Genomic DNA, 24867 nt, shown 5'->3' with positions numbered 1-24867 from the left:
AAGCGAGGGGCTTGAAGCCCAGGACTTGTAGAATTCACCATATTGTATTTTCCTTGCCTTGTTGCTAAATTGCTAATTGTACGTGTTACGTTATTTGTAGATTTTTGAAATTCTAAAGAAATATAACCTTTGTTAAAGCTTTAAATTAACTTTGATATCGTAGTTAGACCCATTCACCCCAGCACCTTCTTTCACTTCGGCGTTCCACAGGTACCCCCGTAACAAGTGGTAGCAGAGCGTGGTTGAATGGGTCCCAATTAAGCCCTTGTTGACGGCTAACCATAGTATCCGTTTCGAACTCGAAGAATTTTCTCGGTCGCTGGAAATTTTCTAAATTTGTAAATTTTCTTTCATCATGTCTGGCCCTCGCGAAGTCCTCCATCCTGACTACTTGCGCAAGGAGGAATTAATTGACGAATTACTTATTAGGAATGTTCAATCTGGAGGCACGGTTGCAGCAGATACAACCAAACTTAAGGAATCTTTAGAATTACCAATTAGTATCCCAACTTTGGGAGAGAAGGAAACTGATGAGACTCTCTCCACTACCACTGATAACACCACTGAGTTAACATCTGTAGTTAGCTTTTTTGAAGTAAGTGATCCATCTCCTAATCAACTTAAAAGAGTACAGGCAAGATTGTTCCACTTTTACAATAGAGTTAGGGACCTATTGTCTCTCAAGTTAAAAGAAGATCATGCTAAGGAGGTGAGTAATTTAGTCGATCATCTATCAAAAATGTTAAATAAGGTTAGTCAATTGATACCTGGGGCAGCTGCTCCCAAAACCGACCAAGCCACTGTGGTAAACATCGTGAGTGAGGAAGATTCTTCCAAGGATGTTGAAAGTAGGAAATCTGTGGCAACTCAACAAACTTCTGCCCCATTAGAAAACGAGTCTGATCGTCGTACCTCAATTCCACCTTTCTTTTTAAATAACAAATATGTGTCTGAGACTTTTCAATCTCCTAGGCTGTTACCTACTATGTCACCTGGGTTTAGCAGTTTGCCTCATCCATTGGCTATGTTGCTTAGGGGAATTTCGAAATGTTCAGTAAATTCTACTAACGATGTCATCTCATTTTTAAGATTTTTAGTTGAATTTCAAGATCACGCTGTAGTGTTTTCTCTCTCTCATTCTCAAATTCTTCAAATTATTTACCCTTACTCCATAGGTGTTCTCTCGGACAAAATAGTCAAAGCAATAGCTGAACAGTCTTCCATAGAAGACTTCCATGGACACCTTTTGGCGAATTTCATTCCGGCTAGGGCAATGTCCTCTCTAATACAGAAGTACTATTTTTAGAGTACAACGATTGGATGAAAATCTGGCAGACTTCATCCAGGATATTAAGTTTTACACAAGGGTCTTCGCTCTTCATTTCCCTGAAGTTCAAATTGTGCAGACGATTGTTGAAGGCATTTCCCCGACCTATAGGTCATATCTGTATTTTGCGTCGCATCCTCAAACCTTTGCTGAATTAGAGGTTATGGCAGTCTCAGCCGAAGGAGTTAGGTATGCCGACACCTTACGAGTTGCTAAGGAACACCCTCCATCTTCTAGTGATTTTCGGCCTCAGCCTCGCCGAACTTTCACCACCCGCAAATGCTATGCTTGTGGTTCTACGGAACATCTCCGTAACAAGTGCCCTATGATCAAATCCAGTGGGACAAAGAATGGAGCAGGGCCATCACAAGGATGTTTCAAGTGTGGCTCCTTTAATCACCTCGCTAAGAATTGCCCTAATGCCAAAAACACCCCCTCCTGCTCAACTTCTGGTGCAACCTCCACGAACTCCAATAATCGAAAGTGACTAGTGTCATCGGCTGAGCCTGCAGGGTCATTTTTCCAAGGCTCAGGCCCCGTTAAACCCAGCGAAAGCTCGGGTAAGGATAACGGTTTTTCTAATCCATCATTTGAATGCCCAAAAGAATGGCTTAGGGTTGCGGCGGAGACCCCCGCACTTGTGCCTTTTCTCAAAATCGAACTGAATAGTGAACCGATCACTGCTCTATTAGACTCTGGGAGTGTTTGTTCCATTATTTCGGCTGGATGGCATTCGAAATTAAAGTCTGTATGTAAATTTGCTGATTATTGTTCGTCCTCGGTCCAATGCGTTTCGGCTAACTCCTCTCCCTTAGAAATTTTAGATTTCACACTCGCCAACATTCAGATTTCTAAATTCACCTGGGAAGTTAAATTGTGGGTGTTTAGGGGTTGTAGTAAGGATGTAAAGGAGAGTGCATATAAGTCTCTGGTAAGACCCCAACTAGAGTATGGTTCCAGTGTATGGGACCCTCACCAGAATTACCTGATTCAAGAACTGGAAAAAATCCAAAGAAAAGCAGCTCGATTTGTTCTGGGTGATTTCCGACAAAAGAGTAGCGTTACAAAAATGTTGCAATGTTTGGGTTGGGAAGAATTGAGAGAAAGAAGACGAGCTGCTCGACTAAGTGGTATGTTCCGAGCTGTCAGCGGAGAGATGGCGTGGAATGACATTAGTAGACGAATAGGTTTGAATGGCGTCTATAAAAGTAGGAAAGATCACAATATGAAGATAAAGTTGGAATTCAAGAGGACAAATTGGGGCAAATATTCATTTATAGGAAGGGGAGTTAGGGATTGGAATAACTTACCAAGGGAGATGTTCAATAAATTTCCAATTTCTTTGAAATCATTTCGGAAAAGGCTAGGAAAGCAACAGATAGGGAATCTGCCACCTGGGCGACTGCCCTAAATGCAGATCAGTATTGATTGATTGTTTGTATCTAAGCACTTGTCTTGCCCCGTTATATTGGGAGCGGATTTCATGTATTCTACTGGTCTAGTGCTCGACATTCAGAGCAAGTCGTGCACCTTCAAATTTGCTAAACATTGTAAAATTCCGTTGCTAAAATGTAATTCTGTGTCATGTTCATCTGTTTCAACTACCCAGGATGAGATGTTGTTAGACCTTAGACATCTTCCTGAGGAGCAGGCTGAGAGTATTCGTAAGTTGTGTCAGTCATTTCCGGATGTATTTTCCGACACTCTTGGTGTTACTGACCTTATTGAAAACAAGATTGAAGTTACTGATTCAATCCCGGTTAGATTTCCACCTTATAGGCTATCTCCTCCTAAAATGAAGGTTCTAAAATAATCATCGACCAAATGCTAAAGGGTGTTATTATTCGACCCTCTAAGTCGGCGTATTCATCGCCCATTTTTCTGGTGCCGAAACCCCAAGGCGGCTTCAGGCCTGTGATTGACTATAGGGTTTTAAATCGGAAGGTGGTGTTATAATCTGTGCCTCTTCCGGACCTTCACTCTTGTTTTTCATGGTTTCGGAAAGCTAAGTTCTTCACCGTCTTATACCTTAATCAGGCGTACAACCAAATCCCTCTAGCTGAAGAATCGAAACATCGAACTGCTTGGATTGGAACTTGTATGAGTACAACCGCCTGCCTTTCGGGCTCCCCACGGGGGCAGCTGTGCTCACGAGACTGCTAGATGGGGTCCTCTCCGACATGAAGTTTTCTTTACTTTTTACAAGTTGCTTTACATCGCACCGACACAGATAGGTCTTATGGCTATGAGTGGAAAGGAAGTGTCCGTAGCATTAAGTAAGGTACAGCCCCAGCATTTGCCTGGTATGAAAATGGGAAACCACGGAAAACCATCTTCAGGGCTATCGACAGTGGGGTTCGAGCCCACTATCTCCCAAATACTGGATACTGGCCGCACTTAAGTGACAGCAGCTATCGAGCTCGGTCAAGGGAAAAGAGAAATTCAAAGTATCTAAGAGGGTTGAAGAGCTGGAAAATGACAGTCAACTGTGTGAGGTGGTTGTGGTTTAAGAAAAAGTACATCTAGGCAGCCATCCTCTATATAACAGAAAGAAAACAGGAAGGAATCCGGCACTTCGTAAAATGAAGGTATCGGTCATAGAAAGACAAGGGCCCTCGGAACTAATAGCGTTGGGGTCGGAAAACAACAAGAGTTGACCAAGGAAGATCGAATAGGATAGATGAAAGTGAGGACCCTGGCAGACGTAAATGGTAGCAACGCCAGGACTCAGCTAAGGGTCCCGTCGTCGTCAACCCACGCTCCCAAGTTAAGATACCTTGGATCCCCTTTTAGGCGTCTCTTACGATAGGCAGGGGATGCCGTAGGTGTTATTCTACCACCCCCACCCATAGAGGGAGTATACTGAAGAGTGGTGATGCTAACAGGCTCCAACACCGGCTGGATATGTCCCAGCAAGCAAGACGGCAAGAGGACCAGAAACTCCATGTCATAGAGATGTGCCAGTTAAGACAGAGCTTCTCGCTTACGTTGGTTTGGTCGTGTTATAAGAAGATCTGAAGATCATATGACATGAGAGTCTATATAAAACGTGGCGTGAATCACATCTTCTTACACGGAGACGTAGGCTATGGAAATGGTGTTCTTTTTTTTTTTTTTTGCTATTTGTTTTACGTCGCACCGACACAGATATGTCTTATGGCGACGATGGGATAGGAAAGGCCTAGGAATGGGAAGGAAGCGGCCGTGGCCATAATTAAGGTGCCTGGTGTGAAAATGGGAAACCACGGAAAACCATCTTCAGGGCGGGCGACAGTGGTGTTCGAACCCATTATCTCCGGATTACTGGATACTGGCCGCACTTAAGCGGCTGCGCCATCGAGCTCGGTCAAATGGTGTTCAAGAAGAGGCGATGCCATAAAGTGAGGATAAGAAAGAAGAAGAAGAAGCTGAATTGAAAATGGTAGAAGTGATTGAACGCACGGTTCGTCTCGCTTAATTCTAATCACCGATCTCGCAACAAACTTTTACAACACCATTCAACACCACGACAACCCTCTCTAATCAGCATCCTAGGCCAATACGACCCAGACAGAAGGGATAAATACCACGTCCGACTCGTTGGCTGAATAGTCAGCGTACTGGCCTTTGGTTCAGAGGGTCCCGGGCTCGATTCCCGGCCGGATCGGGGATTTTAGTCGCTTCTGATTAATTCTTCTGGCTCGGAGACTGGGTGTATGTGTCCGGCCCAACATGTTCCACATCATATTCAGACAACACATTACACTACCAACCACCACAGAAACACGCAATAATGATTACATCCCTCCATATAGGGTTGGCGTCAGGAAGGGTATCCTACCGTAAAACAGGGCCAAATCCCCATGTGCGACGCAGTTCGCATCCGTGACCTCACAGGTGTGGAAAAAGCGGTAGGAAAAGAAGAAGATATAAATACCACTGCCGGCCTAAATATATATTGTTAACAAAAGACATGTCCGCCTCTGTGGTGTAGTGGTTAGTGTGATTAGCTGCCACCCCCGAAGGCCCGGGTTCGATTCCCTGCTCTGCCACGAAGTTTGAAAAGTAGTACGAAGGCTGGAACGGGGTCCACTCAGCCTCGGGAGGTCAAATGAGTAGAGGTGGGTTCGATTCCCACCTCAGCCATCCTGGAAGTGGTTTTCCGTGGTTTCCCACTTCTCCAGGAAAATGCCGGGATGGTACTTAAGGCTACGGCCACTTCCTTCCCTCTTCTTTGTCTATCCCTTTCAATCTACCCATCCCCTACCAAGACCCCTGTTCAACATAGCACGTGAGGCCGCCTGGGCGAGGTACTGGTCGTCCTCCCCAGTTGTATCCCCGACCCAGAGTCTGAAGCTCCAGGAAACTGCCCTTGAGGCTGTAGAGGTGGGATCCCTCGCTGAGTCCGAGGGAAGAGCCAACCCTGGAGGGTAAGCAGATTAAGAAAGAAAGAAACGAAAGACATTCTAACAAACCCAAACTAAACCGCACGCACCACATACACACCACTATCACAACCAACTAGAAGAAGAACTAATACACGCCATAATCCATCACAAACCCCATAAAAGACAACACCACCATTAAGATAAGGCCCGTTTTTATATCCCCTGCCCCTCCCCCCCCCCCCCCCGCAAAAAAAACACATGCCGAACACATAACTGCCAAATAATGCTGCTAAAAACGTAATCCATCCGCAATACTTATTAAACAAATAAGTGGGTGAATATACGTTGCAGATGTTGCAACTATAACAGCAACATTCAGCACGGGCAATCCCTGGATGGGTAACCAAACAGAGAAAATCACACCGCATTACTAAATTACTATGTCAGCCATCGCGAACAGAATACCGAGACCCTGGCAACACACACATACTAAATAACACTACATATAAATTCTCATACATAATGAATAACTATCTCAAATTTATTATCTTAAACATTTTCAAAACCTTACAATGAAAGGCCGACAGAGTGCCAATGGGCGCACCGTCATTGGTACCACACACACCACCGATCTCTTCGGAGATAAGTGCACAAACGGAACATCAGGAAAGAAACCGACCCCGAGGAAGTACCATCAGAAGAGGTGCGATATTTGAATGATATCGGCAAAAGATAGAGAGCAAAATCACAAAGGTTCTCACAAACCTAACACCACACCGCTTGTTTTACGTCGCACAGGGGGGTTCGAACCCGCTATCTAGAGTTGGAGGGAGGAGACTGGAATAAGAAACAACACGCTGTCTTCTAGGTTTGAGAGTTCAATTTCACGGCCTATATTAACTGTTACCTTCACTCTTCACCACACCAAGTCGTCCGGCTTCGTGGTTAAATGGTTAGAATGCTGGCCTTTGGTCACAGGGGTTCCGGGTTCGATTCCCGGCAGGGCCTGGAATTTTGAACATGATCCGTTAATTCCGCCGGCACCGGCGAAGGGTGTACGTGTCGTCTTAATCATTATTTCATCCTAATCACGACACGCAGGTCGCCTACGGGTGTCGAAACAAAAGACCTGCCTCTGGGGAGCCGAACTTGTCCTCGGACACTCCCGGCACTAGAAACCATGCGCCATTTAATTTTCAATCAATCACTACTGATCTGCATTTAGGGCAGTGGCCCATGTGGCAGATTCCCTCTCTGTTGTTTTCCTAGCATTTTCTTACATGATTACAAAGAAATTGGAAATTTATTGAACATCTCCCTTAGTAAAATATTCCAATCCCTAACTCCCCGTCCTATAAACGAATATTTGCCCCAATTTGTCCTCTTTTCCAGCTTTATTTCATATTGTGGTCTTTCCTATTTTTAAAGACACCACTCAAACTATTTGTCTACTGATGTCTTTCCATGCCATCTCTCCAGTGACAACTCGGAACATACCACTTAGTCGAGGCAGTCGACTCCTTTCTCCCAAGTCTTCCCAACCCAAACTTTGCAACATTTTTGTAACTCTACTCTTTTGTCGGAAATCACCCAGAACAAATCGAGCTGCTTTCCTTTGGATTTTGTCCAGTTCTTGAATCAAGTAATCGCGGTGAGGGTCCCATAAACTAGAACTATACTCTAGTTGGGGTCTTACGAGAGACTTATATGCCTTCACCTTTACATTCTTACTACAACCCCTACATACCTTCATAACCATGTGCAGAGATCTGTACCCTTTATTTACAATCATATTTATGTGATTACCTCAATGCAGATCTTTCCTTATATTAACACCTAGATACTTACAATGATCCCCAAAAGGTACTTTCACCACCAAGGAATTTTCGCCACGAAGTGGCACCATATTCTTCCCTGCTGTGCTAGGAACTCAGATCACCTGACATTAGGCCTCACTGCTAACCATTCAGCTAAGGAGTCGAAGAAAACAATAATCACGTCTGGAATAAGTAAACTGAAGTGACTTGTTACTTCATGCCCTTCCCTTCCTTTCGCCGCTACCCTAATTAATGTTAAAACAATAATCAAGTCCTTATTCTTCTTCTTCTTCTTTTTACTACTACTACTACTACTACTACTACTACTTTCCCCACACATGTAGGGTCGCGGGTGCGAACTGTGTGGATCTGACCACGTTTTACGACCGGATGCCCTTCCTGACGCCAACCCCAAGTGAAATAATGTAATCACAATTGCGTGTTTCTGCGGTGGTTGGTAGTGTGGTGTGTTGTGTGAATATGAAGAGGCGTGTGTTGGGACAAACACAAAAACCCAGTCCCCGAAACAGACGCGATTAAAATCCTCGACTCGGCCGAGAATCGAACACGGAACCTTCTGAACTGAAGGCCTCAATGCTAAACATTCAGCCAAGGAGTCGGAGAAAACAATAACCACGTCTAGAATAAGTAAATTGAGGTGACAGAGAGGCTGGTGTTACACGAACAAAATGAGGTCAGTGTACTGCACGCTCACCTTGTTGTTCTTAGGGTATCAAAACTCCCAGTGATGAATGGCTTTAAGATATTGATACGATTTGTGTGAGACAGTGTTCGTTGCACGATTCCGTTACGAAAATTAAGAGAGACCATTTAGTGAGCTAATTACAGTTGAGACATAATTAATATCGTTAATTAATATACTGCTTGTTGCTGTTGTTGTTCTAATTGGCAATCTTGTAAGAACACAGTCCCTAAACATGTAATCTGAGACTTGATCTCCCCCCCGTCAGGAAGATAGCACGTGATATTTCAATCTCTCCCCACATCCTTGGGAGCCGCTAGGTTCTACGACCGCAAAAGATGGCACTCACTCATCCCGCAGTATAACAGCCAATCGTGGGCAGTAACAAATTATTAGAAAATTCAAGACCGAATACTCACAAAGTCAATTCGCCGATTTCATAAACTAGAAAAATGATTTTGAAACTATAGAAAATCCTGTAGACGTCCAAGCTGGAAACATTCGTGTCGCAGTAAGGTATTTAGACCTGTTCAATTACTAAACACACCAAATTAATATAATTTCCAACTAAAACGTCCAGTTCGCTTCCAGTTATTTATGTCTGCTGCTGAATGGCAAATCAATCAATCAATCAATCAATCAATCAATCAATCAATCAATCAATCAATGATCAGCATTTAGGGCAGTCGCCCTGGTGACAGATTCCCTATCTGTTGTTTAGCTAGTCTTTTCTTAAATAATTGCAAAGAATTCGGAAATTTATTGAACATCTCCTTTGGTAAGTTATTCCAGTCCCTAACTCCTCTTCCTATAAACGAGTATTTGTCCCAATTTGTCCTCCTGAATTCCAACTTTATCTGTATGTTGTGATTTTTCCTTCTTTTAAAAACACCACTCAAACTTATTCGTCTTCTAATATCATTCCATACCATCTCTCCTCTGACAGCTCGGAACATACCATTTAGCCGAGCAGCTCGTCTCCTTTCTCCCAAGTGTTCCCAACCCAAACTTTGCAACTCTTTTGCCGGAAATCACCCAGAATAAATCGAGCTGCTTTTCTTTGGATTTTTCCCAGTTCTCGAATTACGTAATTCTGGTGTGTGTGTGTGTGTGTGTGTGTCCTCCGAAGAGGCCTGGTTCAGGTGTTTCGAGTTGACGCCGTATGGGCGACCTGCACGTCTGTGAGTATGGGGTCCTACCTATGATGAATTCTAATGCTGAAGGCGGCACACACACAACCAGCCCCCCCCCCGAGCCATTGTAATTAACCAATTAAGGTTAAAATCCCTGACCCGGGCGGAAATCGAATCCCGGACCCTCTGGACCAAAGGCCAGCACGCTAACTATTTAGCCATGGAGCCGGACAGTAATTTTGGTGAGGCTCCCATACACTGAAACCATACTGTAGTTGGGGTCTTACCAAATACTTATATGCCCTCTCCTTTACGTCCTTACTTCTTCTTCTTTTTCTACTGCTTTTCCCACACCTGTGAGGTCGCGGGTGCTAACTGCGTCGCACATGTGGACTTGGCCCTGTTTTACGGCCGGATGCCCTTCGCGGTGCCCACCCTATATGGCGGGATGTAATCACTATTGCGTGTTTCTGTGGTGGTTGGTAATATGGTGTGTTGTCTGACTATGAAGAGGAGAGTGTTGGGACATACACAAACACCCAGTCCCCGGGCCAGAAAAATTAATCAGAAGAGATTAAAATTCCCGACCCGGCCGGGAATCGAACCCGGGACCCTGTGAACCGAAAGCCAGTACGCTGACCAGCCAACGAGTCGGACGCTTTACGTGCTTACTATAATCCCTTAACACCCTCATAACCATGTGCAGTGATTTATACCCACTATTTACAATCTCGTGTATGTGATTATCCCAGTGAAGATCTTTCCGCACGGCCAACTCGCCCGGTGTGAATTAACTAAGCGCCTCCGCATCCCTTGGTTGTCGTAAACTTGGTGACCACTTTCATCTTTACTACCCGACCTCCCGTTGTCACTGACCACTGGGGACAGACTTGCCGATAGCTCCATTCTTCCAAGGACCTTATTGTTAACAGAGGATAGCTGTACCTCACCACCATCCTCCATTCGCATCACATCCTCCTCCCAATGTCCCACCTGCTTGTTACTTCCATCTTATTAATAAGATATTCTGAGTCCACCCAGCTTTCTCTCCCATACAGTCTTTTTCGTCCGAGAAATGACTTCTTTCTTACAGAATATCGTTGATCGCAACTGCGAGCTCACTGCATTAGCTGTCCTGCTCCTTCACTATCTTGTAAGTTCTTGAGTGATCCACCCGTTTCCATTCCTCTTACCTTTCTTACCAACTTTAGACTTGGTAATGATAATTTTTATTTCAAACTCGCTGCACCTGTTTTCAAGCTCCAAGGCTTTTGGGTAAATAAATAAATAAATAAATAAATTAAAAAAATAAAAAAATAAAAAAAAAAACAAAATCAATCAATCAGTCAATCAATCAATCAATCAATCAATCAATCAATCAATCAATCAATCAATCAATCAATCAATCAATCAATCAATCAATCAATCAATCAATCAATATATAAATAAATAAATAAATAAATAAATAAATAAATAAATAAATAAATAAATAAATAAATAAATAAATAACGCTGTGATAACGGCGAACTCTCACGAATACGACTTACAGTGAATTTCCTTGGGGAAATTTCTGAGCCTTTAAAAATATGTACGGGCTTTCGTCAAGGTGACGTTATCTCCCCTATTCTGTTTAATTTAGTTCTAGACAAAATTTTTAGAGAATGGGAAAGGGACGTCAAAAGTGTGAGCATCGGAAATTGGGGAAGCGAAATGAAGGTGAAATGTTTTTTAGCCTTTTTGATGATCGAGCAATTATTACCAAGACCAGAGATGAAACCAGATACGCCGTACAGAGATTACACAAAATAGCATCAAAGGCAGGCCTCCAGATATCGTACGAAAAAACCAGTGCATGGAAAAATCTACACAAACATAAAAAGAAAACACCACTAGGGACGGAAAACGGCAAAATTTCACAGGTGTCCTCCTTCAAAAACCTTGGAGAAATTATACTACCATCGGGACTAGACAGTAGGGCCAACGTAGAAAGAGTCACCAAACTCCATAAGGCGTACAGACTAACGTGGAATTACTAGAACAAAAGAGTCATATCGCGTAATACAAAATTACGTTACAAGACAGTTGTTTTGCCGGAAGCTTTATACGCCGCACAAACAATATACATTGGAGGTCACTCTAAAATTATAGAAATTGAAAAGCAAGAAAGGAAAATTCTCCGGAAAATTTATGGTCCCGCGAGAGAAAATGGAATATGGATTATTTAAAGGAGAACAGCGAATCTCTACTCATTGACACCGTACGCAAGAGACACCTGAAACTCTATGGCCATATCTACAGAAGGGATAGCGACAGACTGACCAAAAGATTATTTAAAGTATTCAACTCTAAGAAGGTCAAAATAAACTGGCTAGAAGAAACTAAGGCGGATCTCCAAGAAATGAACATCACGTAAGTCATCATAGAAGATCGTGAAGCATTTAGTATAATAGTAGCCAAGCACAAATTCGTGGAGAAATCTAAAAAGAAAACTGGTAGGAAGTGGTCCACTGACCTCAAGATGCAACGCAGTGCATTCATGAAGAGATTTTGGGAAGACCATCAGCCCAACGAACAAGTTCAAACGCTCTCTTTGAATGGGTATAACGAAGAAAGGAATAATAATAATAATAATAATAATAATAATAATAATAATAATAATAATAATAATAATAACATATTGCTGTAGCTAGAACCCGTGAGACCCGTGATCAAAAGAAAAGAGGACCGCTGACGGGAAACTTTACATACCGGTATTCTATTTAGAATAAAAGCACAGCACGCTATTTAAAATGCAAGAAGATGTTTTGAACTCGGTAGCGCCGGAAGACAGTACCAACTTGGTTATCGCAGCCGATCTCCAGTAGGCAGTGATTACATGACCGTGCTAAAGTGGAACAAATTCTTCTAGTAGCAGTACTGTTCGTGATCGTGCCACTCCCGAAATGCTGCCAGCGTCCTATACACTTGATGATACACATTGAGCTCTCAAGTGAATATTTTGTTATATTATAAATGCTCTAGGCGTGATGTCAGTGTTAATATCGATCGCTTTTGAAGTACCGTCAGTGATCGACAAGTCGCTCCTTGTGAAGTCTGCTGCAGCGGTTAGTACGTTCTATTAAAACTTACATTTCTCACGACCCCTGAATGACGTAATAATTTATTTTATTTATTTATTTATTTATTTATTTATTTATTTACTTATTTGAATTATTGTTCAACACGCATTTCTGCTCACTTACAGAACATTTTCACTTCTAATGTTATAAATAATATACAACAAAAATTAAAATATGAAAGCTAATACTATACTTATGAACTATGGGACCGCCTCTGTGGTGTAGTGGTTAGCGTGATTAGCTGTCACCCCCGGAGGCCCGGGTTCGATTCCCGGCTCTGCCACGAAATTTGAAAACTGGTACGAGGGCTGGAACGGGGTCCACTCAGCCTCGGGAGGTCAACTGAGTAGAGGTGGGTTCGATTCCCACCTCAGTCATCCTGGAAGTGGTTTTCCGTGGTTTCCCACTTCTCCTCCAGGCGAATGCCGGGATGGTACCTCACTTAAGGCCACGGCCGCTTCCTTCCCTCTTCCTTGCCTATCCCTTCCAATCTTCCCATCCCTCCACAAGGGCCCTGTTCAGCATGGCAGGTGAGGCCGCCTGGGCGAGGTACTGGTCATACTCCCCAGCTGTATCCCCCGACCAAGAGTCTGAAGCTCCAGGACACTGCCCTTGAGGCAGTAGAGGTGGGATCCCTCGCTAAGTCCGAGGGAAAAACCGAACCTGGAGGGTAAACAGATGATGATGAACTATGGACAGTGGTAAGTGTGTATTTCAACTTGATATTTTAAATTCTCCTAAAATACACATTTCTAATCTAAACTAATCTAAGGACTATTCATGATACACAAGTATGGTACTCTATTTAATTTATACCTCCTCTCTGTGTGAGTTCCATTCTGACTGACCTGAAGAAGACATTCTCCTCGTGAAATATGTCCACGTTCGACATTTTAGTAATCGACTGACATATGATTCTTCTTCTTCTTCTTCTTCTTCTTCTTAATCTGTTTACCCTCGGTAGCGCCGGTTTTTCCTTCGGACTTAGCGAGGGATCTCACCTCTACCGCCTCAAGGGCAGTTTCCTGGAGCGTGAGACTTTGGGTCTGGGGATCCAACTGGGAAGGAGAACCAGCATCTCGCCCAGGCGGCCTCACCTGCAATGCTGAACAGGGGCCTTGTGGGGGGATGGGAATATTGGAAGGGATAGACAAGGAAGAGGGAAGGAAGCGGCCGTGGCCTTAAGTTAGGTACCATCCGGCATTTGCCTGGAGGGGAAGTGGGAAACCACGGAAAACCACTTCCAGGATGGCTGAGATGGGAATCGAACCCGCCTCTACTCAGTTGATCTCCAGAGGCTGAGTGGACCCCGTTCCAGCCCTCGTACCACTTTTCAAATTTCGTGGCAGAGCCGTGAATCGAACTCGGACCACCGGGGGTGGCAGTTAGTCACGCTAACCACCACAGAAGCGGCCCATATGCTACTTAGTGGTTAATTCATATAGTGATTTGTGTTTGAACTTTTAATAAAGAAAAATTATGTCTGTTACTTCCGAACGGTGCATACAGGTTTATTTGGTGGAGTAACTCTCGGTTATCTGCTTTGCTTATGAGAATTCTATGAAGGTATTTTACACTCATTAATGTTTTCTGCAACTTATTTATCCCAACATTTGTCATTAAATCATAATATGCTACATATTCTTTTCTTTAACTCGTTTTAGGCTCTTACTGTTCATTTTATAAGAATGTATTTGTGGTTGTCTATTTCTAGTAAAGATAACTGATTCACATTTCTTAACGTTCAATTGAAAGAAATCGTATTTTCCCCCATTCAACCAGTGCTGTGAGATTTTGTAGTAATTTTTCGCTATCCTGGTTTGAAGAAATCTGCCAGTAAATTTTCATGTCATCGGCATATAACTGAAATTTAGAATTTTTTAACACAAAACCAATATCATTAACAAACAGAATGAACATGTAATTTTGAACCTTTGGTTATGCTATGGATGAAGTTACCCCTTTGAAACTAACAAATTGAAATCTATACCTGAAGTAGCCGTTAAAGAAATTAAGCAGGTTTGAGCTAAAATCAAAACTGTGAGGCTTGTTTAGAAGCTTATGATGATCAGTCCTATCAAATGCTTATATTAAGACCATCTTTAATCCTTCTGTTAAAAATTATATTGGACTGAGTTGTGCGGCATATATATGATTCCTCATGGAAGTTAAACCAAAGGTGCATCTGTCTTTGTGAGCCAAAGAATTATGCTGTGACAGAACATACCATACCCACTGACCATCAAAATCTTCTTAATGAAAAACGCTTCACATCTCGAGTCATTCCCGAGGCGACAACAATTACTCAGTAACAGAATAATTGTAAAAAATGGTCACGGCTATATACGAGGGCTGTACATAAAGTACCGAGCGAGTTGCCCATGCGGTTAGGGGAGCTTAGCTGTGAGCTTGCATCCGCGAGATAGTGGGTACGAACCAAACTGTCGGCAGCCCTAAAGATGGTTTTTCGTGGTTTTCCGTGGTTTCCCATTTTTGCAAGTTGTTTTACGTAATGTTATAGGCTTTACGTCCCACTAACTACTCTTCTACGGTTTTCGGAAACGCCAAGAAGCCGGAATTCAGTCCCGCAGGAGTTCTTTCACGTGCCAGTAAATCTACCGATACGAGGTTGACGTATTTGAGCACCTTCAAATACTACCGCTCTGAGCCAGGATCGAACATGCCAAGTAGGGGTCAGAAGGCCAGCACCTCAACCGCCTGAGCCACTCACCCCGGCTTGACCGACCAAGGAGAGTGAGAATGAAGCGGCCGTGGCCTTAATTAAGGTACCGCCCTAGCATTTGCCTGGTGTGAAAATAGGAAACCACGGTAAACCATTTCCAGGACTGCCTACAGTGGGGTTCGAATCCACAATCTCCCGAATGCAAGCTCACAGCTGCACGACCCTAACCGCACGCCCAACTCGTTTCTTAGTCGTGATGTTAGTTCTTTGTAGTGAGTGACAGGAACTGTAGCAGTGGATATAAGAAGTTCTGGTGAATACTCTTTATGAGTTGAATTTGACAATTCCAATATTATTCTGCAGCAAATTTAATTTCTCTAAGTCCTACAACATCTAGGTATCTTCTAAAATATTAACTAGGAGATAAATCCTATCAGCGATGGAAAGATGTTCATATTATAATTCGAAAGATTGCTCACCAAACTGTGCAGCGTACTTCACATCCTACTGTTTAGGGTCTCCTCCTTTGCACTGTAGTATCGGCAACATAAAAACTACCATCATAAAGAACGTCCACCTCCTCAGCGTAACGGTTAGTGTTATTAGCTGCCGTCCTCGGGGGCCCGGGTTCGATTCTCGGTACTGCCAGAAATATAAGAATGACAGGAGGGCTGGTTTGTGGTTGAAATGGTACATGCAGCTCACCTCCACTGGGGGTGCGCCTAAAAAGACCTGCACCACCTCAGGACGAGGACAGGAGTTTTTTTAAAATGCTATTTGTTTGGGGCGTCGACCTATGAAGATCTCTTGCCCCTACTTGCACCATATGTGAGGAACCTACGTGCATTATGTAAATAGCGGAAGTGTATAGTGTTGAATGTGAGGAAAGGAACTTAGGACGACACAAACACCCAGTCCCCAGGCCAGGTATATTAATCATTTACAATTAAAAACCCCTGACCCAGCCGGGAATCGAACCCGGGACCGCCGGGTGACAGGCGGACGCGTTGCCCCTACACCGCGGGGCCGGCCTGGACACGAGTTTACTTATCATAAAGAACGCTACCATCCATCATTACAACTTTTTTTTCGGAAGTCATTAAATGTAGATACCAAATCTTTTTCACACCACTTACCAAAATTCAACTCGTCTTCCTCGAATACCGACCACTTTCGATTGGAAAAACATCATTTTCCCTAACCACAAGTTTAGGTTCGAAATGTTCAACATACAGAACAATTCAGACCTTCACTTCAAAATTTTCTCAGTGTATATTCCCTAATCGATTCTCCCATAAAGCTTCATATGTTTAGGGAATCTAAAAGTTGAAATATCTGCAACAGTATGACGCACGAACAACGCACATTGGCAAACAACATACACAATGTGGATATACCAGTAACTTCCGATCAAAGTAACATTCCATACGACCAGCACCATAGTCGATAGTAGCATTAAGATCTGAGGGAGGGGCCCGGTGCCGGTATTTTGATTTGACGCTCATAGGCGACCTGTACCCCGTGCCACGGAAATTAACCAATTTTTGTTAAAATTCCCGACCCTGCCTGGAATTGAACCCGGGATCCCCGTGACCAAAGGCCAACACACTAGCCATTTAGCCATGAAGGTGGACATCTGACGTATTTATTTGGACTCTCAACTTGGGAGCACGGGTTGGCCGCCAGTCTCTCTCCTATCCACCTTGTCTTGGTCAATTCTTGTTCTCTGCTGACCCCGACGTTATTAGAGCCTTCGAGGCCTACACGCCCTCCGTGTCCCTTGTCTTTCGTAGGCCGATACCTTCAATTTTAGAAGTGTCGGACTCTCTGATTCGTGTTAACAGAGGATGATCGCCTCTTAAAACAGTAACCACCACCACCAATCAATCAATCAATCAATCAATCAATCAATCAATACTGATCTACATTTAGGGCAGTCGCCCAGGTGGCAGATTCCCTATAAAGCTGACAGCGAGGGTTGCTTATGTCCAATCAATCAATCAATCAATCAATCAATCAATCAATCAATCAATCAATCAATCAATCAATCAATCAATCAATCAATCAATACTGACCAACTCTCCAGCTCCTTGGCTCATGGCATTCAATTCGGAGGGCACCGGATTCGATTCTCGACCGAGGAGAGGATTTTAACTGCGTCTGGCAATTCCACTGGTCGGGGAGTCTTTAACAAATCGCAGTGTCCAGATACACTGCTAAATAATATTCGGCTACAAGGACAGCTTTATCATCGGCCTGAAAAACATCTTCCTTTGTGCATAGTGATGGTAAATGCCGACAAACCAAAAGGTGTTCTTCATCCTGCAGTAGTCCACAATAACAGGCCATGTCTCCTTGTACATAGCCCCTCTTAACTAGGTTAGACTTGCACTTTGAAACACCTGTCTGCAGTCGATTGAGAGTCTTCCAGACGGGATAAGGAAGGCGAAAAGCTGCAGAAGGTTCCTCCTTTAAAATCAGTGATGGATTACGTATTTGCTGTTACCACAGTTCACGCCATCGTTTTTCTGGCGTAACAACACGTGACAAAAATGGTCGTTCTTAAAAAAAAAAAAAAAAAAACGCTTCCTTGACATGAGTCTAATGGGCTGCATTTGATGGCCATAAAGGGGGTGGCGTGGATCAGTTGATTGCACCAGAGATACACGTTAACAGTGAACACAACCCTCCATATAAGAAGGGCTTCCGGCCGTAAATCTGGGCCGATCTCCATAATTTGGAAAGTTGGCACATGATAGAGGCACCCAGCGGGGCGAGCTGTCATCATATGAGTCTCGCATTACAACAGGAGGAATTCAGAATAAAATATGTGTTGATCTTTCAACGTTAGAACAGCACGGCCAAACACATTGCTTTAATTCACTTCCACAACCAATCCAGGCTAATCCCGCAGTGATCGTGAAATAACATGGAAGGTAGTAATTCCAAGCACAGTAAGTGCAGCCTCCTCTGTATTTAAGATGCATGAGTCAAAAGGAACTCACCATAAATATGATCGCTGCCAACTCCCAACTCCTCCAGGCGCAATAAGTCACCACAGTCGGCGAGTTCATCTGCAAACTGGAAGCAGAACACACAATACTATTTTGAACTCGACTTGAAGATCATAATATCTAATGCAATTGATATCAAAATTGGTATTAAAACTGAAGTGGAAAAGAGGAAAATAGCCAACATATTAAAAAAATAGTTTCCAAATATTTTGCTAACTTCATACTACAAAAAACATTGATAGAACTAGAAAATGGGTAAATGAAAATCACTTTGAAATTGAATTTCAAAAAACAGTTCAAATTACATTTTGGAAAGGCGGAAAATCTACTCTTAAAGACACCCTCAAGTTGTACAACGAACCATAATAATAATAATAATAATAATAATAATAATAATAATAATAATAATAATAATAATAATAATAATGTTATTTGCTTTACGTACCACTAACTACTTTTTAAGGTCTTCGGAGACGCCGAGTTGCCGGAATTTAGTCCCGCAGGAGTTCTTTTACGTGCCAGTAAATCTACCGACACGGGGCTGTCGTATTTGAGCATCTTCAAATACCACCGGACTGAGCCAGGATCGAACCTGCCAAGTTGGGGTTAGAAGGCCAGCGCCTTAACCGTCTGAGCCACTCAGCCCAGCGTACAACGAACCATTAATCTTAGTGAACAAATACAATTACCTGGGTATAGCTCTCCGGACTTCGGTGTCGTATCGCTGATCAGGCACTCCCGCATGTCATAAGTCGTGAGCACGCGGTTCGAGAATAAATTCGAACCGCGACCTCACAGTGCAGAAATAAAAGTAGATATAAGAAATTTTGAGTCTGAAAATGAAAATAGGACTTAAGGCATCAAGAAGAAATAATTATATGTGTAAGAAAATGAGATTGAAATATTCATTGGGAATTACTAAAAGAGATGCAGTTCTGAGCTTTCAGGCAGTGGTGAAATGTTTGAACAAACACAGGATATTGGTCATTCCTTATCACTGTATGTACATGGTCAAGGATGACAGAGCGCGGCTTAAACCGCACGTAGTACAGGAAAATTTCGAGGTTCGACCTTCTGGAACAATTGAGAAGGTTGAGAATTCCCTCAGGGAAGGGATGCTGCCAGCCAATGAGAATAAGACAAATCAGAAGTACACAGGGTTCAAAGTTCGGCTGAGCATAGCAACAGCGAAATACAGAATTAACTTAAGGGAGAACTCAGAGAGGTGATCAGTTAGTGAGTTCATAGCTGACAGTCAGAAGAGGTAGTTGGGAAGGAAGCTGAAGGTCTGGCGGGGACATTGAGCCAGTCAGGTCGCGAACAGAACTTGAAGTGAAGTTCGAAGTCAGGAATATTGTAATTGACAATAGTACTCTTAGACAATACATCAGGAGTCTGAACACTCCTGTAAAAGAGTAGTAGGGTGAAGGGAACGCATTAGCGATCCTGTAAATTAACGAGAAAATAAGGGAAGCCTTTTTAGTAAATTAGGCTTACGCGACCAGGGAAAAGTAACGGATTCTGACAAGCAGTGGAAGCATATAATCTCTACTGCTCTAGTAAAGACGTGAAGTAAAGGGTGACAATTAAGGACTTTGACTGTTCTTCTATAGGAGTGAAGTTCTCTGGAGGAACCCACTCAATAGACACTAACTATACAGAGGAGGCTAGAGGGAAGCATCACTCAGGGACTAACGTCTCCTATTATCAAGGAAACAGGGATAAGACTGTACAAGATTGGGCCGGTCAGTAGGGAAGAGGTAACCACGGATCGACAGGTTCCAGTACAACATACGAACTCAATCACCTTGTGATTAGCCTGGACTGTAACATTGTAAATCAGAACTGTATCTCTTGGGGAACCAGTGAAGGGAAGAAGTGTAACAGCGTGTGCTAACGTGTGATAGTGAAACTCAGGCTTCAAGAAAGAAGACGTCGTAGAAGACTCCCACCGCTCGGAAGATAAGTATTAACTAGTATTGAATGAACTAAATAGGGAACTAAGAACTTTTAGCTAGAGAGAAAGTTGTGCAGGTTAGGAAGTTCCCTAATTCATGATCAAATTAGTTTCAAGAGTTGTATATATAGATGTATATATTGTACAGTGAATAACTTTGGGAAATTTCAATATATTAACTCTTGGCATTAAGCCGTCTTAACCTGGTGTTCTTATTGTAGATTGAGTGCATTTTAGAACCCTATCCAGTCCCCAGCTTGCCATATCCTTAGGATATGACAAGTGGACTTAAAAATTCTGGTGTCAGGTGTGGGGTGAATGCACTAACTAAATTGTACTACTGCAAAGTGATTGCCTATAGGTTGATAATCTTAAGCTGAATATTGATTCTCTTATCAACTGTTTCAGAGGTCTTACAACTGTTCGAGTAACAAGTCTTGTAGCTGGAAAGGAGAGGAAGAACCTTGTTCGTGCACTGAGAGGCAGCTAGTGTGTTGCATAAGGAAACAGAGCCCAGTTCCAGTAGTCAACAGTCAACAGTAGGGTGAGTTGAAGCCACATTTATAAAATGGAAGGGTCAGTTAGATCAGCCAGTCCGGCTCCTAGCCAAATAAGTGATCATGATGATTTAGGACATGTTGAGCAATATATGTCAGTGACTGAGGCCTTACGCATTATCAATACAGAATTTGATGGTTCACAACCCCATAGATTGAGGGAATTTTGCGAAACGGTAGAAACCGCATTAGAGGTAGTAAGGCCAGATAAAAGAGGCCTGTTCTATAAATTAATTTTGACAAAAATTACGAAGGAAGCCCGAAGTAAATTGTTAGTACGGTCAGATGTGCGAACATGGCCCGAAATTAAGGCCGCACTAGAAGAATACTATTGTGAGCGTAGAACAGTAGATTTTTACGCATGCCAGCTATTTGCAGCCAGGCAACAGCCAGGGGAATCCATATCGCAATGGTCTCACAGAATAGATAAGATCGGAACAAATCTCCGTGACACTGCGATAAAGGACGAGTCTCCAACAGTAGGAGAAAACCAAGCTAAATTTATTAGGCGACTAATTAAGGCTAGTTTTGTGCAAGGGTTACGAGACGAAAGGATCCAAAATTTAATAAAAAGTAGGGGCGCTCAAACTGTGGAACAAGCTATCGATATTGCCTTGGAAGAAGAAACCGCAATAGTTTCTCAAAAGGCTAAGCAACAAATAATGGGGGCGAAAGGTTCCGCGAATGGATATAAACCACCGTCAGGAAACAAAAGCCCAACTACCACTAACGTTAAGTCCTCAGGACATAGACCTTATAGGAAGGCTAATGTAAGAGTAGTGTGCTACAATTGTAATCGCGAAGGACACGTAGCCCGAGACTGTAGGGCTGCCAAACCGAAAGAAAATGGCCCTCAGGTTTGCAAACATTGTAAGAAACCGGGCCATGCATCGGAGAAATGTAGGTCCAGGCGTACGGAAGGTACAAGCAGTCCGCATGAAATAAAGGTGTGTAAAATAGTTAGGTGTTACAACTGTAATAAATTGGGGCACGTGCAATCCGAATGTTGGGAAGAATTTCACCAACTGGATACACGGAAATGCTTTCTATGCGGGCGAAAAGGACACAGACAGCGTACCTGTTGGTTTCGTGACAAAGGAGAAAGACCTCCTACGAACCAACGTGCGCAGAGCCGATCGCGAACTAAAGGAAAGCCGCCGGCTCGAACGGGAAATGGCTCCCAGTGGAGAGAAAGGGACCAGCCCTCCAGGGTTTTAAACGGGTTCGGGACCGTGACTCAGGGCAAGATCACGGGTCCCGCACAACGTCCAGCCCACGGAAAATCAGAGAAGTAAGTAGGGAAAATAGAAGGCCTGACCGAACACAGCACTGTCAGGGACAGAGCCGTGTAGAACATGATCGCTTGGGTTCGATCCTGGTCTATGCCAAAGAGAGAAAAAGGCCCTTTCGATTTTTAGTCGATACTGGGGCAGATGTGAGCCTTCTAAAAGAACATACCGTGCCTAAAAGAGAGATCTATCATAGAAAACCAGAATTAGAACTGGCCGGAATCACGGGGCGAAGCTCGCGCACAAGAGGTTGCGCTACTTTGCAGATAGGGGAATATTACCCCGAATTCCACATTGTAGGAGATGATTTCAGACTGTCTGTTGATGGAATAATAGGTAGAGACCTACTGCAGGACAGTATTATAAATTTCAAGGAAGGGTACGTTGAAATTTTTGAACAGATATATCCTATGGGACTAAGTGTCCAGGAAGTCTGTCATGTTCGTGTAGTAAGCGAAAACTCTCCGAATAAACCTGAAGGCACTATAGAAATTGGGCTGAGAGACTGTAAAAGTCTACTGCAATGCCTATTGGACACAGGAAGTCCAATATCCCTTTTAAAAGAGCAAATTGTACCTCCCAAAACAGAAGTGCGCAGAATAGGCGCAAAAGTAAGAGGTACGGATGCCCAAGAAATCCGAACCAAGGGCACAGTTGACCTTCTTATAGGGGAAAACTTTAATGAATTTCATGTGGTTAATAATAAAGTACCCCTACAATATGATGCCATTATAGGGCGGAATGTACTCAAGAATAGTATATTGAATTATAAGAGGGGCGAAGCGGAAATAAATGGAGAGCAGTACTGCATAACTAAGAGGATTCCTCCGAATCAAGTTATCAGCCTCCAACCGAGGACAGAAACAATAGTATCGGTAAATACTGATAAAGCGCTGGCAGAGGGAATAATAGATAAGGAAGAGCTACTGCCAGGGGTGTACCTTGCTAGTTGTGTAACTCGAGCACCCAATCGCAAAGCTATAGTGAGTATCTTAAATACTCGCGATACTGAAGTGACATTTGATAGCCCGTTAATAAATATCCACCAAGTACAGTGGAGCGAAGCCCCTAACCAAGCAGAAGTGTGCACGGTAGAACAAGTATCGCAACAACATGAAAATAAGTCTCGTGAACAGAGGCTCATAGAGCAATTAAGGGTAGATCATTTATCACCTAGAGATAGGGAAAAACTATATGCAATTTGCGCCGAATATAATGATGTATTTCATCTCGAAGGAGATAAATTGACGTACACAACTATCTTAGAGCATAGGATAGATATAAAGGAGAATCAACCTCCTATAAACGTTAGGCCTTATAGAATTCCCGAAGCACTGAAAGACGAAGTGCAAAAACAGGTGACTAAAATGTTAGAGGATGGAGTAATCACTCCGAGTACCAGCCCGTGGAATGCCCCATTGTTAATTCTGCCCAAGAAAATGGACGCCTCAGGGAAGCAGAAATATAGAATTTGCCTGGATTATCGTCAATGAAATAGCGTAACCATAGGGTCTGCGTATCCCATTCCCCTAATCACTGAATTGTTAGACGCACTAGGGAAAGCACGCTACTTCTCTACCATGGATCTCGCGTCCGGATATCACCAAATTCTAGTACGTCCGGAAGATCGTGAGAAGACGGCTTTCTCAGCATTAGGACGCCACTACCAGTACGTTAGAATGCCCATGGGGTTGGTTAATGCCCCAAGTACCTTTGTTAGGATGATGAATACAGCCATGGCAGGCTTATTAGGAGTTAAAGTTCTGGTTTATCTGGATGATATTCTTTTATACTCGAGCTCTATAGAAGAGCACCATCAAAGACTCAGAGAGGTCTTTCAGAGACTCAGAGAACACAATCTGAAGCTACAGCCAGATAAGTGCGAATTTTTGCGCACGGAAGTAGCATTTTTAGGACATATAGTAACGAAGGACGGTGTTAAACCAGATGAGCGAAAAGTGGAAGCGGTGAAGAACTTTCCTAGACCCACCACCACTAAACAGCTCAAGGGATTTCTGGGATTAAGTGGCTATTACCGCAGATTTATACCCGAGTACAGTAAAATCGCGAAACCGCTGTATGAACTCTTGAAAAACAACGTCCCTTACGTGTGGACCGATAAACAAGAGACGGCCTTCTGTATATTAAAACAGAAACTGACAGAGCAGCCAGTGCTGCAGTACCCTGATTTCACGAAACCTTTCATCCTAACTACGGATGCAAGTGGAGAAGCAATCGGTGCCGTGCTCTCACAAGGAGAGTTAGGAAAAGACTTGCCGGTAGCTTATGCAAGTCGAACACTGAATAAGGCGGAGAAAAACTACTCTGTAACAGAGAAAGAGCTTCTAGCCATTGTATGGGCAGTTAAATATTTTAGGCCTTACTTGTTAGGCAGACATTTTACAGTGGTTACAGACCACAAACCGCTGAAGTGGGTATTCAATGTTCAGGACCCATCTTCGCGACTGATCAGGTTCAGATTGAAGTTAGCGGAATACGATTTTACAATTGTATATAAAATGGGGAAAACTAACAAGAACGCAGATGCGTTAAGTAGAATCCCAATAGAGTCCGAAAGAGTAGAAAAGACGGAACCTGAGACAGCGGTAAGGGTAGTAAGCGCTGAAGACCAAGAAGCCGTATTAACAGGTGAACAGGAAGGAAACTCCAGTAAGGATGACCTCGAGGACGCACAAGCAGAGAGGTTAGATGAGAATCGAAACCGTAATCCCAGCCCCGTAAATGCTGAGTCAGAGGGAGCTGAGAGTCAGGAGCAGGAAGGTTCACCTGAAGTAGAAGTTCAGAGCCTCACTGAGGAAGAAAAGCTGAACATTCTACGGGAAGCGCATTGTTCACTTGTGGGTGGACATCAAGGCATGACTAGAACGTTGACCCGAATTA

At 43.2% G+C, this 24867-nt stretch overlaps 1 protein-coding gene across 1 annotated transcript in view; it reads right to left on the bottom strand.

Annotated features, from left to right (window-relative positions):
• LOC136864083 (uncharacterized) overlaps positions 1–24867 on the bottom strand; it is a 118004-nt gene that overhangs the window by 29006 nt on the left and 64131 nt on the right. The window contains exon 2 of the mRNA XM_067140635.1: positions 18155–18230. Coding sequence (XP_066996736.1) covers positions 18155–18230 — 76 coding nt within the window. The remainder of the gene's footprint in view (positions 1–18154; positions 18231–24867) is intronic.

This window comes from Anabrus simplex, chromosome 1 (genome assembly GCF_040414725.1).
Source record: "Anabrus simplex isolate iqAnaSimp1 chromosome 1, ASM4041472v1, whole genome shotgun sequence".
Classification (NCBI taxonomy): Eukaryota; Metazoa; Arthropoda; class Insecta; order Orthoptera; family Tettigoniidae; genus Anabrus; species Anabrus simplex.
The sequence above is the reverse complement of the archived record's forward strand: the minus strand, read 5'-3'. Positions and strand labels throughout refer to the sequence as shown.